At 38.4% G+C, this 17,594-nt stretch overlaps 2 protein-coding genes across 2 annotated transcripts; both read right to left on the reverse strand.

Moving 5' to 3' along the window:
• Positions 1 to 8,192: 8,192 nt before the first annotated feature.
• Positions 8,193 to 9,125, reverse strand: LOC133995890 (free fatty acid receptor 3-like). The gene has a single exon (XM_062435404.1). The coding sequence runs from the start codon at positions 9,123 to 9,125 to the stop codon at positions 8,193 to 8,195; it is 933 nt and encodes a 310-aa protein (XP_062291388.1).
• Positions 9,126 to 15,657: 6,532 nt separating this feature from the next.
• Positions 15,658 to 16,656, reverse strand: si:dkey-211g8.9 (free fatty acid receptor 3). Its single transcript, XM_062435405.1, has one exon. It carries the CDS (start codon positions 16,654 to 16,656, stop codon positions 15,658 to 15,660), a length of 999 nt encoding a protein of 332 aa, XP_062291389.1.
• Between the last annotated feature and the right edge of the window lie 938 nt (positions 16,657 to 17,594).

Here is a 17,594-nt window from a genome sequence, read left to right on the forward strand (position 1 = left end):
GGCAGGCTGCCTTACCAGTTACTCTTCTGTCTCCCTTTAAGCCCGTGGTTTCTCACAATCATTCAGCCAAGACAGTAAGAAGCGTATCTTCTACACTCTTACCAGCACAGACACTGAATGATGAAATCTTAATTATGTTTTCTTTTAAAAAAAAAACAAAGCCATGTACATTGCCATTTTTCGAGGCATTGCGTATCGCTTGTTGCCTTACGGCTAGGTGCATAAAAAAAGGACTGTAAGAAAACAACACCATGGCCATGAAATGGACAATTTTTAAAAAAAATAGTCTCACTTATAGCTCAGCTTGGTACAGAGTAACATACCAAACATTTCGTGTGTGTTTTATTCGTCTTGCTATTTATCAGTTTTTTTGTTTTTTAACTTAAAATAACATTTATTCTCAGCAATAGAGCAGTTTATATCTTCTTATGACCACAAACCTTTCAATTCTTTTCTTTTTTTTTCACACTTTTTCATTTAAAAAAACAAAAAAAAACAAAAAACTGACCAATTTATTCATCAACAGCTCCTTCAGTGCAATAAGGTGTTGATGCAGAGAGCGCAGGTTCAGGTTTTGTTAGTAGTGATCGTTTTTCGATGAGTATTTGTGCGCTAAAACGGTTCCTCCCTTCAGCTTAAGGGGTTTTTTATTATGAGTGAGGTTTTTGGGGGGAAGTGATAATGAATTCAAGATTGATGCCGCAGACGTTGATGCGCGGCGGATGAGTCGCCTGATGGTGTTTTAGGTGAGATTATAACAAAGTGCCTGATTCGGTTTAGAGTGTGAAAAGTTGGCGGGACGGCAGGTTTTTAATTGTATGTTGGTTTGGGCGCCTCTGTTGATGCGTTAGTGAGTTAACAGTAACTGTAACAAAACAAAAAACACTGCACTGCCCGACACAAAGGGGCTCGACAGCACAGTCACATCACGGTCCAGGTTCGTGTGATTATTTCGAATGTTTGTTTTCTCATAAGGAAGCAAATATAACATATAAATACAAAATTATAACATTAAATACAAATAATTTTGACTTAACACACTTTGTTTCCTCGTATAACGATTTAATCATTGCTCAAATTTCAGATTAAATTAAAGAAGCTTAACAAAATTACAATTTCAAACAAAACTTTCTTGTCATATGTTAAAAATCTATAAAATTGAAAATGTTTCCAGTAACAGGTAACAATCTTGTTTAATGGATCGCTAAATAATTATCCTAATAAAAGTAGTACGTAGTAATAAAAGTTTATTTCAAAGTAATGTCAGGCGCAACTAGTAATCTTGTCATGAACTCAAAAATCAAAGCAAGATTTTAAAGTAAATTTTTTTCTGTGTGAGTGTTTGCGAGAAAATTTAAAATAACATAAATAATCACACACAAAGTTGGCGTCTTCGGCCTTCCGTACGATGCCTTTAAATGTGAATATCTGAGCTGTGCGACACGGAGCCCGGTGAAGGCAGAGGCTGTGTACTCGAATGTGCCCCCCCCCCCGACACGTGTTGCACTGTTACGGTCGAAGCCTTCATATTCAGATTCAGAGTCTCTATCAGTGAGATTTTGTTGGGTGAGTTTTCAGAGGGTTTAGGGGGGCCGGGTGTCACTCGACTGGCAATATTTTAGCACCAAAACCGGATTCAGTACTCAAAACTAAATATAGTTCTAAGATGGTGCTCTGTCTCAAAATCCCTTTCTATTTTGGATCAAATGATATATCATTATAGGTAACACTTTACTCTACAGGTCCACAATCTTATACCGATTTCCTGGTAATTTTTTTGGTTATTTGAAGGTATTTAACAGTTCATTTTAGACTTTTGGTTCAAATTATAAGAAAAAAAAGTGTTAAGTCAGTAAGCGTCCATTCATTTTAAGCTTTTCGGGTTCATATATAGATGCTCTTTATCAAAACGTCTTTGACAATTCTTTAACTGACAGAAAATACTTAATTTTCAGTGTGTAGTTTCATGTGTTTTTAGGACATTTCTTTAAAAGTCATATAAAGTTGAAATCTGCTCATTATAGTTTTTAAGAAATAATTGAATATACTAATTTGTAGTTTGACACAAAAATTACACAATGAAAACTAAAGTATTTTCTGTCATTTAAAGAAGAATTACCAACTAAACTAATTCAACAGAAACTTTATAATAATTTGTACCAAATTGACGAAAACTACTCTGAACATTTCCAGGAAATTAACATGTTGTAAAATAAAGCGTTACCACATTATGCAATAACAAGGCAGATTTCTCTCTGCTACATTAATAACAATAAGTAGTTAAATCCAAAAAAATCTATCTGTATAATCACGTAAAAAATCCAACCTTATGAAAGTTTATCAAGTTTTATCTCATTGCCTTAAATCTGTCACAGTGCTGCCGTTGTTTGGACGCCCCTGCAGAACGTAGTTTTAACACAGACGGTTTCGTCTCTTGGACCAAACCACCGTGCCTGGTCGAGGTCGAGCCCCCGAGGGACTGCGGGAGGGTCGATTTATAACTCTGGCAGCTTCACAGCGTTGTGCTGATGGTCTCTGTGCTGCTAACTGTGCTCCGCCACATGTCACCAGAACCAAACTTCAGCTGCTATAAGAACAAGAAAAAACATTTTTATTTAATAATTCATCAGATACATATATGAATATATATAAATACAGAGAGACTAAGAGGTTATGGTATTTTACTGCACTTAAAAAATATATAAAATAAAGATGCATGTGTTTGTGGAGTCAAGATGATGTGCGTTTTTAGACTCTTTTTGCCTGCAGTTAAAACTTTTTTAACTATAATAATAATTATAATAATAATGATAATATCCAAACCCCCTCTTTTTATTGTGTTTTTTGTCATGTTGAAGCTGTTTCTTAATGTCAGACATTACCAGCATTTGATTTTTACTTGAAGAGTCAGCAGCTGTGGGCATGTTTAACATTGTTGGCTAGTGCTGAGACGTATATATATTGAGTTTTCTTTTGTTTCCACTCTTGACGCCACGTACAGTAAATTGACCTGAAGAGCCTTTTTTTTTTTCCTCGTGTGATTTAAAGGAAAAAGAAATAAGATAAAACTAACATTTTTAAAGTCTGAACGGAGATATATTTATATTTAAAGATATTAATGTAATGCACACACTACTTATCTCTTTTTTTAAAACGGAGTCCTATTTGATGCGAAATCGTAACAGCTGTACTGAAAAATGACGTTTTAAATATAATCGTAGTGATCTTTTTTTTTAAATCCAAAAAAATTGATAATGCAATACTTAACGTGATTAAAAAGCAAAACTGATGCTGCATTGACTGGCTTTGTGGTGACAGTCTGAGAGGGAGGGAGGGGGGAGGGGAGGTGGGAGATGGGGGTTGTTTTGTCACGTAGTGATGAGATGAACCATCAACCGTCCTCTGCTGCTGCTTCTTCTTTTTCTTCTTCTTCTGACTAAACTAAAGGCGAGCTGTGAAGACCTCCCTCTACTTTTTGAATTATTTTAATTTATCATCTCAAAAACAAAAAAAAGCTCATGAAGGAAGTGGAAGATTTAATACATTTCTTAATAATGCATATTCTTTTTTTCTTTTCTTTTCTTTTCTTTTCGTTTAGTTTTTTGTTTTGCATATTCACGAGAGCAGGAGGGTTGAGAGTTCATCCTCAGACTTGTCCGTTACAGACTGTGCCTTTCCTGATGGTGCTGAAAAAAGGAAAATAAACAAGAGTATAAATCAAAGAAATCTTAACGTTGAGAACGAGAGTCTACATGAATATATTGATACATGACAATACTGTAAGTTGCGATTGTGTGTGTGTGTGTGTGTGTTTGTGTGTGTGTGTGTCTGACATTTATGCCAAGAACACAAAAATATGCAGAACTGATCAGTTTTGGAGCTGACAGGACCAAACGGCCTGTGGGGGTGGGGATCAGGTTTTAGTGGACGGGCACTCTGGATCACAACCCCAAAAAAAACATTTCTTTTTAAAAACATGATCACGAGGGGCGCAAACATAATGTAGCATTATTTATTTTTTTGACTTTAATCTCCACAGGAGGACTCAACTCGTCTCTTTTACTGCCTGTAAAACATTTTTCATCGTTCACTGTCGGTTCACGTGTCCATTCTTTTTTTAAATGGACGGCAATAATGAAGTTTCTGTGCAATCAGTTTTAATTTTAGTTTTTCTTCTTTTTTTTATGTGAAATTTTACAGTTTTGGGATAGTTTGGTTGTGTCATCACGAGTGCCCGTTTGCCCACAAATATAAATCTTTTACACCTCTGTGGTTGGCTGCATATCACGCTCAAAAAGAAAAAAGTGATGTTTGGGTTTGACAGTATATAAATGTGCTTTTTTTTTTTGCCTGGTTATGACATTGTGTCACTTTTTAGAAGTAAAAACTGTATGTCAAGACTTTTTTTTTTCTTTTTTTTTGTCTTAACATTTACCTTATCCTGGTCCTAAAAGTTGAGCCTTTTTATTTGGTTGTCATATTTAATTTTTTTGAATAAACTACTCTATGTATGAAATGTGTGTTTTTGTTTTTTTTATGTTTGAAGTCAGCTAAATGTTTTAACTTATTGTTACGATCCTACGAAAATGTCGAGGGGAAGAGGGGAGTAACGATTAGGACAACTTGAAGTAACAATGCAAAACCAAGGATTTATTAACAAATCATAAAAAGATATTCCAGAAAGTCAAACATGATAAACAACTACAAAACAGACTTCTCAAAAAAAAAAAAAGAAGCCGATCATGGAAGTGGAACTGAAAAGAAACATTACTACTAATCACTAATCGGGGAGTACTATCTCAAAGTTACACAAACACACACAACCACTACGCTGCCAGATGGCCCACTGGCACTGAGTTTAGCTTTCCACTGTGTTGTGGCTGAAAGAGGAAAAGGAGGAGGGCAGAGAAGAAGAACACGACACCAAAAAACATAAAACATACTACAGCATATAACACTCATAATTAAGCTTGTAACAATAACTACTTTTATTGGACGATATATTGTCTCAGAAATAATCGCGATAAACCATATTTTCATTTGAAGATCATTTTATACCACTGATATAATGATGATATAATAGCATAATTAGGGGGCGGCACTGTATCCCCTCACAGCAAGAGGGATCTGGGTTCTGGGGCCTTTCTGTGTGGAGTTTGTATGTTCTCCTCGTGCCTGTGTGGGTTCTCGAGCGCCATCCCAAAGATGGTCTCAAAATGTCTTATTTCTTTGTGTGGATGTATGTATTGTACGGTGTAAACAGTCACTAATTATAAAACCAATAAAAACAGAACACAGTAAGTCCTAACTCAGGCCTTGTATATCAGGTATGTAGTTGGACAGATTAGAGAAATGATGCTAAAATAAACAAAACTGTCAATTTCAAGTAAATATCCATTCAGTGCATTAATGTAAACTCCAATACGCCATATTTAATGAACTAAATGCTTATCTGTAATCTACAACTTACACAAAAAGACAAAATTTACATTTTTGCACACTCTTCAGGCTCTTTGTGTGACTATAGGATGATTATTTGGTAAAAGAAGGTTGTAACATTAATACAATTAGTTGGAAATACATGAAATAGTAAAGATTGAATCGTTAAAACCAAATGAAATGACCAGTTAATTTTCAGGAAACTATGGGACCATTAAACTGCATCTCAATATGATTCCACAGAGAGAGAATAAGATAAATATGAAATTAACTAACTAAGTAACTTTGGTGTATTTGGTTGAAATAAACATGAAGACCAAGATGCTTCACCTCACGTTCACCTTTCCTCTGCTGGATGGAGCCTTTTTATTTTTTTTTTTTTTTATAAATTGTGGGCGTGCACAATAAACTAATAAATGAATAAAGTCACTGTCTGTCCTATTCTGGCTCTGCAGTGTACAGCAGGACACACAACATTCATTATTACTGTGTCAGGAAATGGCCACAGGGCGGTTATCAGTCAGTGTTTGAAGTCCCTTCAGACCGGAGAGAGACTCGCTTTATAGATGCGCCTCACTACGGCACTGTTTAATGTCTGTTTACACTTCCGCCTGTATGTGCTTATAACTCCAAATTAGCTCAGTGGCGGACGGCCCTCTTCTTCCTGCTTATGTAGTCTAGCAGCCCCAGCTTTTTAATTGCTTTATCCCTTGTTCCTATAAAACACTCATCTTTGATTAAACAGTGTCCTTGTTGGCCTCTGAGTCACAAGCAGGCAGCTGTTAAAACGTTATTTGAACCAGGATGCTGTGTGTCTGTGCGATGATAAGACCGGAGAGCTTCCAGTTAACCAGAGTACAGTCTTCATGTGTGACCTTCAGGCACACATGAAGGAAGAGATATGACATATACTTCATGAGGAAGAGGTGTCCCTTTTCTAGATTTACCTCCGTCCCTCTGTGCAGTGGTTTTGTGGTTTGTGTGAACCTTCAAAAATAAAATAAGCTATGAGTAGTTGAAGCAAAGACTGATTTCTTTTCCTTCATAGTTTGTTTCACATGAAGGATTTTAGTGGAAGAGGAGGAGATGAAGAAGGGGAGACGCTTATGCAGTAAGGCAAAATATATATTTTTTTCAGTTTCATCCCTTTATCTTGTGACCCCTTCAAATTTATCTAAGGGTCCCTTCGAGGGCACAACTGCAGAAGAGAGTCCGTGCATGCTGCTGCTCAAATGCGGTTGCTGCCCAATTGAACACATTTAGGAGACACTCAAAAATAATTTGTGTTTAAATGCTGTTAGTAATGCCTTCAATAAACTATAAATTAGTTTTTTTTCATGGCTTCAGATTATTAATGAGCCGTTTGCATGAATAAAAAAAAATTGTAGATTTTCTCTCACTGACTGTTCGGCCTTCTGGATGAAAGCAGCAGAGTATCCAGGCGACAAAACATCTATTACTGACTTAATAACAGTTATCTATCCTTCGGTAATGACTCTTTATTAATGGCTTGCTGACAGTTTTCAAGGCACACTTGATGGCTTGAAGTTAAAGAATGAAAAAATGAATAAAAAGTGCACAGCAGAGGTCATTTTCAAGTGCAGCTCATTATGCACAAATGACTCTTAACTACCACTTACCTCATCAGTGACAACTTATGCTGTCACTTCATAAGCATGCCTTACTTTAAAATACATTTTCACACTTTCATCCAATGGCGTTGAGACATGCAGGTCATTTGGTCGCTTTGTTTTCGTTGACTTTTCAGTGCGCTGAGCCCCACAGATGAAATTACCTCAACCTTTATTTGATTGAGATGAACGCAGAGATCGCCATGAAAGACATCTCACAACCTCAGCAGATGAAATTAAAACAATCTGCATAGATAAATAACGCTACAAGTGAAAAATGTTTTTGCGTGTCATTTCACCAAAGAAACCTTTTAACTTCAGATTTAAATGGAGTTCAAATCAGCCAGTAAAGAAGCCCCTAATAGTTGATTTAAAGAATTTCTTAAATGTAACTAAACAAGCTTCAGTCAAAGTTTAAGTTTCATTATTAATTTAGATAACATCTGCTTCATCAGGACTGTGCTTTGATTAGATTTAAAGGTGCAGTGTTTTAATGGCATCTAATAGAGCGGACTTGGCAGAAAATTTTCCCCATCTGTAAAAAATTCTTATACGGCTGAATGGGTGCCAATTTTGGTCCGCTGTCCAGCACGGTCCCCTTCCACAGAGGCAACCATGTTTTTCTATAGAAGCCCAGAATCAACTAAATAAACTTTGGCTCCAGAGAGGACCTTTCTTGTTTTTCCAGCGTTTTGCAGCTGCTATAGGTTGTCCAACAAGCTTGGGAGGCGGGGTGGGGGTAGGAGGGAATTTAATTTGTTGCAATCTGAAACCTCACCACTAGATGACCCTATACCCTACACACATGTCCTTTAAGTGACAGTGCTAGAAACATAAGCAAACTGCTACCAACAACTATCATCATGTGAATCAACCAAAACTGGTTTAACGTGAAAATAGTGTGTTTATACATAGTCCCATCACTCATACAAAGAAGCAGATTTTTTTTTCAGGGTTCAAAGCATCGTTTCTTAAAGTTATCTGCCAGCGACAGTTATAATATTGCCAAAGCTTCTTTCATTGGTTAGATTGCAGTAACAATTCTTTCCATTTTTTTGTGCATAAAACAAGAAACACATACAAAACAAAACCGCATGAGGAAGAGCTGCTTTCTGGTATCTTTCAGTCTTGGATAGTCTCTCGTGACACACCACACCTCAGGATGTGTAGCTTTGCCATGATGTTCCTGAAGCAGTGACTCAACATGCTTCTGACCGCCGCAGAGGAGAAGTAGAAAATAAATGGATCCAGGCAGGCGTTGAAGGTGCTGGAGAGCAATGCCACATTCCTCCACTTTTCACTCTCCTTACGCACAAACCCCACCACATGGGAGGCGTTATAGGGCCCGAAGCAGACGGTGAATACTATCAGGGTGCCGAGGGCCAGGCCAATGGCTCGCATCCTCCGGCGCCTGCTGATGTTTGGGAGACGTGACAGGATGAGGATGAAGTTGGCATAGCAGAAGCAGCAGATGATGAAGGGGATGCAGAAGAGGACCAGGAAGAGCTCCAGGCGGACCGGCAGCACGATTCTCAGCTCCTCCGCAGTGAAATTCAGGTAGCAGGTGGTTGGAGGCACCGCGGTGCTGTTGTCACCATTTCTCCACTGGGCATAGGGCATGATGTAGACAATACTGAGGTTCAGAGTGGTCACCACCCAGAACATGATGCTGGCGAGCACGGCGTAACGAGGCCTGCGATACAAGGAGTGCCAGAGGGGGTAAGCGACCCCCAGGTATCGCTCCACGCTCACAGCTGTGAGGAGCAGAGTGCTGTTGTAGATGGTGACGTAGAACACAAACCCAGTGAAGGGGCACAGGGGGAAGGGCAGCAGCCAGGCCATGTTGTCAGAGGCCTCCTTCATTTTGAAGGGCAGGAAAGCGAGGAAGATGAGGTCGGAGATGGTGAGGTTTAGGAGCAGGATGTCTATCGGGGCTGCCTTACGTCGCACTTTGCGGCAAAACGTGCAGAATGCCAGGATGTTGGCGGGGACCCCCATCAGGAAGGTGACGATGTAGACGATCAGCAACAACTTACTGCACAGCATGGTAGCCATCCACACCAGTAACTCTTACAGATGCTAAATGAAAGAAAACACGAGCTAGGATTTATAAAATAAAACGGCATTTACTGATTTTTTTTACAAGTCTGATGATGTCAATCTACACGGTCACCCATAAAGTTGGAATAAAATATTTTTTTAACTCTTTCCATGAAATGATTGTGAAAATGTGATTTATTCTTGATAGATAAAGTGTATATGTTCTCAAAATTGTATTGATCAGTCTCATTGCACCTGGTCAAAGGTGATTACTGATGTGTATAAATAGAAAATAAAAAAAGGAATGTGTCTGCAAACAAAATAATTCCAACTTTATGGGCGACCGTGTATATTTTCCTTATTGTCTGCAAAGCCAACAATGTCTGTTAACCTGTCTCAACACTTTTCAACTTCCCTTCGCTATATGTAGCACTCAGCCCTGACACCATAGGTTCATACTAAAGAAGTACATCTTAAGGACACAAATACTATTTACATTCTTTTAAATGTATACATGTAAATGTAATGTTTTTAGTGTTACTCAAATGGGAGAAAATTGTTAATTTTTGTGACTATTTTTAGCAGTGGGTTTTGTGCTGTACTATCAGGACAGTGTATACGAGATAGATACAAAAGTGAGAAAAATACACTATTGAACTATACTATAAACTATAGAAAACTAAATTACAAAAACAGAATTCAATTTCAAGTGGTACTGACTAAAAGTGATGATGCTATTAGTGCAGAACTGTCGATGCCGGTCAGATGACTGTATGCCTTTTAGGTAAAGTAATCACAATAAGTACAGTATGGATCAATTAAAGAAAGAGAAACACAAAAGAGTGTAAAGAGCCTGAGAGGTAAGAAAAATAGTGCAAAATGTTTTCTTTTTTAAATTAATAAATACAAATAAAAACAAAAATGAAATCTAACAAATTAAAGTCAAACTCATGAGCATCATGAGCAGGTAGTTTACTTTACATATATAAAAATGAAGTTTGTTGATGATAAGAAATATAAAATATAAAATATAACCAGATTTATCCTTTAAATCAACAATGGCCCAAAGTTTTAAGTCCATTAATCACTTCTGCTGTATTCAGTTTAACCTGCAACACCTTACTATCAAACAATAGCTACATGTATGAAAAAAAGAGTAAAAGTATGAATATACAGCCAGACATTCATGCTGTTGACCAGATGTAAACTATGTCCTTTAATGAACGTATTATAAAAATCTCACCTCTGTCAAACTTGATAAATCAGGATCTCCATCACTGTGCGGCCATCCCGTCTGACGCTACAGCACACTGGCAGCATGATGTGCCTCCTGGAAGTCGACTGTTTGATCAGATCACAACATGCATCATACTCAACATGCACGTCCCACTGAATATCCGCTACCTGGCCTTCAGGGGCGGAAATTTAATAAACTTCTGCTGCATAATCTTTGTTCTGTCCAAACATCATCACCCAGCAACCGCTCAAAAGCTCCGCCTACTGTTGGTGGAAATGTATTGTCATAACTTTTTGTGTCAAAGGCCTCGACCATGACAAAGAGAAGATGATGCATCAATGACAGCTTCTAACAAAAGAAGATGGAGCTTTTATCTTGTTGTGATCCCCACCAGAGGGCAGAGCACAATTCTGATTTTCATTTTCAGTCTATAAAGGGCTCCCACGAACATTTATAACTTCTTTATAGCTTATTTTGTATTGGTAACAATGGTGAAGGAATCATGCAAATGCCTATTAAAGCCCTTTAAAACACCATATCTGAGTAAAGTTAAATTGTTAAGTGGAAACAGGGAGTTTCCTATTAAAGTAAGTGTGAATTATTAAAAAAGATAGCTCAGATATGGTATTTTAAGAGGCTTTGATTTTGAAATTGCACATCAGAATGACCTAATGTTTTTAGAGTGACATCCTGAGGTGGTGTACTATCAATTTGAATGGAAATTGTTGAGAGATCATATCATGATCTGCGAAAACTGGAAGACTGAAGTTATTTCTATAATTTAAAAAAAAATTATTCATTTTGTTTCATTTAGTTATTTAAGTGTTTTTCTTCATTTTTGCCTGAATTAATAACTGTGATCACTTTTCACAGAAGGTTATTTATTTGTTTTTGTTTTTTTAATCAGCTCTCGCACGTTCCTATACCTTAATGCCTAATATATATACAGGCTCTGCAAAATAATGTGGGGGCTAGTTTGACCCTGCTCTCCCTTTTCTCGTCTCGTACTGTTCCTTTTATTACCTGTGGTTTTGACATTTGGACTGATTCTCATTATAATCTGGGTTTTTTGTTTTTGTTTGGAGCATTAAAGGACCAAAGGTGGCAGATTGCCTCCCCCTCACCTTCCAAGCATGTCGGACAACCTACTGTGGCCATCTCTAGAGCCACTGTTTGTTTTGTCCATTCTGGGCTTCTGTAGAAACATCGCAGTACAACATGTTGGGCTCCGTGGAAGAGGACTTGCTCCCTTTGTAGTTATAAATGGGTTAGCAAAACCATTTTCTTATTTTCAGATGGTTATACACAAATTAAAACATACTTATTAATATTATATCCCATTTCTGCTAAATCTGATCCATTAAATGCCAATAAATCTTACACACTGGTCTTGAAAGCCGCCTCATTTTGGTGCTGCCCTTTTCTGCTCTGTACATCCACTTGTGACATGTTTTCCGATTCTGTCAGCTGATTGGTGTTGATATTAGACTAACTGAGACTGCTGAAGCCTCATATTAGCTTGATGTCAACTTTGAACTGTATTTTTGCACACACTTTGGCCCCCATCAGTTACATACAAAGCACATTTAGAAGGAGACCTTTTTTGCCAAACTTTATTTGGCAATTAATGGTGTAGAAGCCAATAGGAGAGAGGGGAATGAGCTGTGGGGTAGGTCCCTTGCTGGAATCGAACCAGCAAAGTTGCAATTACGTGGCATGCGCAGTAACCACTCGTCTATCAGACTGCTCCAACCAAAACCTTTTAATAGTCAGAAAGAACAGGAAGATGATTACAGCAAGGAAAACCTCTTTCAGTGTTCATATGGACACCTGACAATTTGAGAATCTATCTTTTAATTCATGTCAAGATAATAAACAAACTCCATATTCAGATTACGCAGATGTTTTATTTGTGAAAGATGCCAGTTTACTGAAGCAATAATTTTATAGCCATAGTTCTTGCAACTGTTCAATTCAACCCTTTTGGTCTTTCTTTATATGTTTGATATTACCTCTAAGGTTGTCGCCATTAATCTTGAATCAAATCCCTAACTTATTATCCTCGTCTCATCTAAATCAACAATGATTTTGACTTTAGCTCAGAAAGTCTTTACTTACGCAATGGAATAAAACTACACTGTAAAAATGAAAAGTTTATGAAAACCTATAACAAAGGCTACCATGCAGGGTGCCAACCTGCTCATAAGAGGAGACTTACATTCATTCACCATTGACACAGCTATCAGGAGCAATGTGGGGTTAAGTATCTTGCCGAAAGACATATCGATATGTTGACTGGAAGAGCCGGGAATCGAACCTCCAACATTCATTCATTAGTGTACGGTGAATAATTTTAATTTTTGCATCTGTAGGCTACCATACAAACTTAAATGTGCTATATTCCCCCACTCCTCCTACCTTAGACTTTCAGTGGAGAGATTTGAGATCAACCTACCACTGCCCCTCTCCCCATCTCCTACTTCTGACTGTGAGATCTTCTCAGCAGGCCCCATATCACCCATATCTAAATCCACCACTGCAAATTCACCACTCTCCTAATTTGGAAGAATTTGGCTACCTTTCATTAAGTACCTTGCAGTTTAAAATAAGCAGAGAAACTATATTTTAAATCTATAATGTTTCACACTGTCAAAAAGTTTTAAAGAATTTGAATCAGCGTAAATACACAGGGAACTTTGATGGGTTAAGGGTGACAGGACGAGATTATCTAGACTCTTTATTGCGTTTTCTTCTCGCCCCACCCTGACATCATTATGTGATTTATGTTTATTGCTTCTTACGTGTGTGAGCTTGTTGGCTTTCTGAATTATATATTGCCAAGATGAGTGACCACGAAATTAAAATCTTCACATGTTCACTCTGATGACGATGGAGGCCTATTGAAGCCAAAAAAGGACATGTTGACCTTATTTGTTCTGTCAGGATTAATCTAAAGTACATGTAGCATAATGTGTTTCTAAAGCGGCAGTGATCATGTTGTGTTCTCTATCAACCATTTGATAATTATAGTAATCATTCATCAAGGTGAAGTTTAAACTGATAAGCTCACTATGGCAACCCAGAGATAACCACATAATTTATCAAGGAAAACATATGTGCATATCAGAAAAGAGTAGAGCAAAATCAAATGTAAAGGTTGTAAAACAATATATCTCAATATGAGGGCTGGGTATTGTTTAGAAAATCACCATTCCGGAACCAATACCAGTACCTTTAAAGGTGATACTAATAAAGTAATTCATTGGACACCTTTTTTTTCTACTTCATTTGATACCCATCATTGGAATAGACACACTGCCCATTCGCATGATGGGTAAAATGTTACTCCTCCCTATCAAAGATTCAGATTATTAAAAAATGTATTAAATGACTGTATAAAACTGTACTGTGAAGTATTGTCACCACAGACTTTACGGTTTGTAGCTGCTGTACAGTGGCGATTTAAGATGGGACAAACAATTACGCTACAGGTTCAAATGGTTTTATTTTAACAGCTTTAATGTACTTAGGATAGTTCTGTTATTAATATTGTCTTTCCCTCAGAGTTTATTAACTATCTTAGGGTACTCTCTATAGAAATCTGTGATTGTTTGTTCTGAACCATTATTATTATACACTATAGTAGACCACTCTACTATGTATTCATATTTTTCTTGTTGTAATTTACGTTATCCAGTGAAATTAGCAATTAAGCAGGGGGTTTGAACACTTGCAAATTGTATGCCAAATTCTCATTAGGAGCTGAACCCCCCTAAATGTCTGATCCTGGAATTGGTGGGCCAATAACACGCAGCATCAAATTGAAGAACGCTTGGCTGTGAGTAAAACCATACAAGCAGTAATTTTTTTCTAGATCTGGGCACAAAAAGTATCGTTTCACAGGAGAAGTTTCAATACTGGTTCAGTCAGTAACTGGACAGAATATTTCTCAAATAATAGTATCTGCTTCACCGTATTTTCACACTTCAAACTTGACAGTCATTAGACATAATAACATAATAAACTAAAACTAAAACAATCCATGCTCTGGTTTGTATTTTACAGATGTCGTCCTCCAGCTGAATGTAACTGTGTGTGTTGCGGCCAACAGGAAGTCAGACACATTAAACTTAGAGGTATTTCAACATTTTTTTAATGTATTCTTAAAAGACAACAAACAAAACCACAAGATACACTTGGATACTTAATTCCGGAGGTTATTTAACAACATTTAACTGAGAAAGCTAATTAACATGTTCAATCAATGCTTCTGCGGATAGTGTATCATTTACTCCCAACATAAAATTGTTGGTAAACCTACTCCATAATTTTTACATTGGATATTTTGACTTGTCAGCAGGTAGATCACAGGTGTGTATAATAACATTAACAATGCTGAAATGCAGCCAAAATTAATGATGTAAGTTTAAAATCTTGCCAATATGCAAATATTTCAAATATTGCAAATATTGGTTGTAGCTTGGAGTCACAACTGACACCAGATGGAGCCATTTGTCATCAAACTGATCATTTGAGGTAAAGTTCAGCTCTGTTTTCCACTGAATGACAAAGTTTTGTTGTAATCTCAGAATCTGAGAGGAAACTACTCAAAGACACACAATTTCCAGTTGATTTCCAGGACTACTAATAGTTCGTTTTTACTGGAAGGTTAGACTGGACTCTTTAGACTGGATGTAGTCTCATGATATCATAAAATCGGACATGTCCCCGCCTACTGATCATCTGGGGATTTCTAAATGCAAGATAGTTGCTCCAACAGACACTAACAAACCTACGACCCTTACATTTTGTCACGGACACCTTACTGGAAATGATGCTCTCCTCCCATTTTCCTCTGTAGTGAAATGCATGTCACCACCCTAATATGAAGGCCTGTAATTGTTTCCACTCAGTTTTAATAACAAAAGCTGGGCGATAGTCCTCAGTTTCTTGTTAAGTGAAGTGTTTAGAGACTGATTTGTGAGTCTACATTGGATGAATTACTCACAGGAAAAGGCTTAGTCAGATTTTATTGGCAGAAAAAACACTGACATGTGACAGGAAACATCAATACTTAACATTTGTGGTCAGAATTCAACAGCAGACTTCAAAAAACTTAAAACAGCTTTTGTCATCATCCTTTTTAGTTGAAAACTGTGTCAGAGGTCATATGCTGCACATGCACACATCATTTCTGAGCCTCACAATGGTAGGATAAGGATCCCCTATCAGTCTGTTGGTGAATTTTTTCATCCTATTTCTCAATTTGGTTTCACCACAAAGTCCCTTAAGCCTCCGCCCACTGTGACCTCAGCCATGACTTACTTTGGTCACCTCTACCCCTGCCTGGCTTTTCTCCGATAGTGTAGGCAGCGCTTTGACATTTTCTTTAGCGTTGGCAGTATTACGACGATGAAACCCCTCGATTTCGCTGAATTGGCTTTGCCATCCACACATTCTTCCCATGATTCCTCTTGACACTGCTGGTGACAACATCAGCATGACTACAGGCTCCAGGAAAACATTACAGGAGCTTGTAAGCATAGCATATGTCCTCCACTCCAGATTTTCCTTCAATATAAACCCCACAACGTGTGAGGCATTGTAGGGTGCATAGCACACCACAAACACAGCAAGTGTGGAGAGTGCAACAGCCAGAACTCTTCTCTTTCCCATAGGGCGCAAATTTGAGCGCCATACTAAGGTAACACATCTCAGTGTGCAATAGGACGTCACAATCAGTGGCAAAATAAACAGGACGATGGCCATCTCCAGGCGCAGGGGCAGCAGAACAGCCAGCTGGGAGGCGTTGAAATGGTCATAGCAAACTGAGGCATCGTTCTTGATGTTGACAAAGTTGGCCCCACCTTCGGCCACTAGGCCAAAGCTGAGGTGTAGCAGCACCAAGGCCCACAGTGCAGCACTGATGAAGCAAGAGATACGAGCACGGCGGTAGAGCTTGTAGACAATTGGGAATGCAATGCTGAGGTAACGCCCCACCGTCACGGCGGTGATGAACAGGCAGCTGCCATAGAGCGAGGAGTAAAGGAAGAAGCTGTAAATAGGGCAGATTGGTGGTGGTAGCCTCCAATCTTGAAGAAAAGTCTCCAGTGCCTTAACAGGCAGCCAGACCACGAGTGCCAGGTTGGCCAGGCACAGGTTGAGGGCGTAGACCACGTTGGGCGTGATGCCACGTTTCCGAGCCTTGCGCACGTACACAAACAGGACCAGCAGGTTGGCAGGAAGTCCCAGAAGAAAGGTGAAGGAGTAGATAAATAGAGCAACCCAATCTTTGCCACTCACCTGCATCTCTTCACATTAGGGCATGGAAAGTGACAGTTCTTCCTTTTTATCATGGCAAATTAAATCTTCAAACAAATTCAAGCTGCCAGGAAAGTCCTGACTAACACAAGCAAACAAGGCGCACAGTTGTCTTTGTGTTCTTTTATCTTATAAATCACATATTTCAGAAGAAAGATTTTCCATTTGTGGCAGCAAGGTTGTTTCTCAAGCAGATTAGCTGCTCGTCTCCCTCCCTCATGTTCAGAATTGACTGTGACATAGAAGCAGCATCTCTGAAACACGTGACAACAGAAAAGAGGTGGTGGCCACAAAGGTGCTGATGCATGTGGGCACGAAGGGGGCGAGGTGCACACGACATCCTGACAGAGATGCAGATAAAAAGATGCATCCACTCATGCAGAAGCAGGGGGCATTTTAGCAGGCACCAGGCTGCCTTAATTGCCCTCTCTGTGGAGGGCAACAGACAGGTAGCATCTGGGCCCTTAAGTGAAATGATTCAGAATAATTCAGAGTGTCAGGAAGCGCATGGTCATCCCCTTAAAGCTGAAGCAGTCTAAATGAACTGGAGGGCTAAGCAGTAAAGTCATAAAAGTGCATAAAAGTTGATGGTCAATGCGAAGGAAGAGGATGGGTTGGGCTTTGGGAAACATTGACTTGTTTGTGTAATGAATGTGTTTCTCACAGTTTTATGGCAGAGATGTTTCCTCTTTTGCATGCGTGTTAAAGTGAGTGGGAGAGAAGAGAGGGTGTGTCACGTAGAAGGCTTTTGGTGAAGAAAATGGAGCAGAAAATCACTGACTTGTTGCAGAGGCATTTTACTAGAGCAGAATGACAGATACCAAGTAACATTTTTCTAGGAAAAAGTTCAAAACAAGGCTGCTAGCTGTTTGATTAGTCTATTGATACATTGGTCAAAACAAATGTGTTTGATATATACTCCTCTT

Source organism: Scomber scombrus, chromosome 16 (genome assembly GCF_963691925.1).
Source record: "Scomber scombrus chromosome 16, fScoSco1.1, whole genome shotgun sequence".
Taxonomy (NCBI): Eukaryota; Metazoa; Chordata; class Actinopteri; order Scombriformes; family Scombridae; genus Scomber; species Scomber scombrus.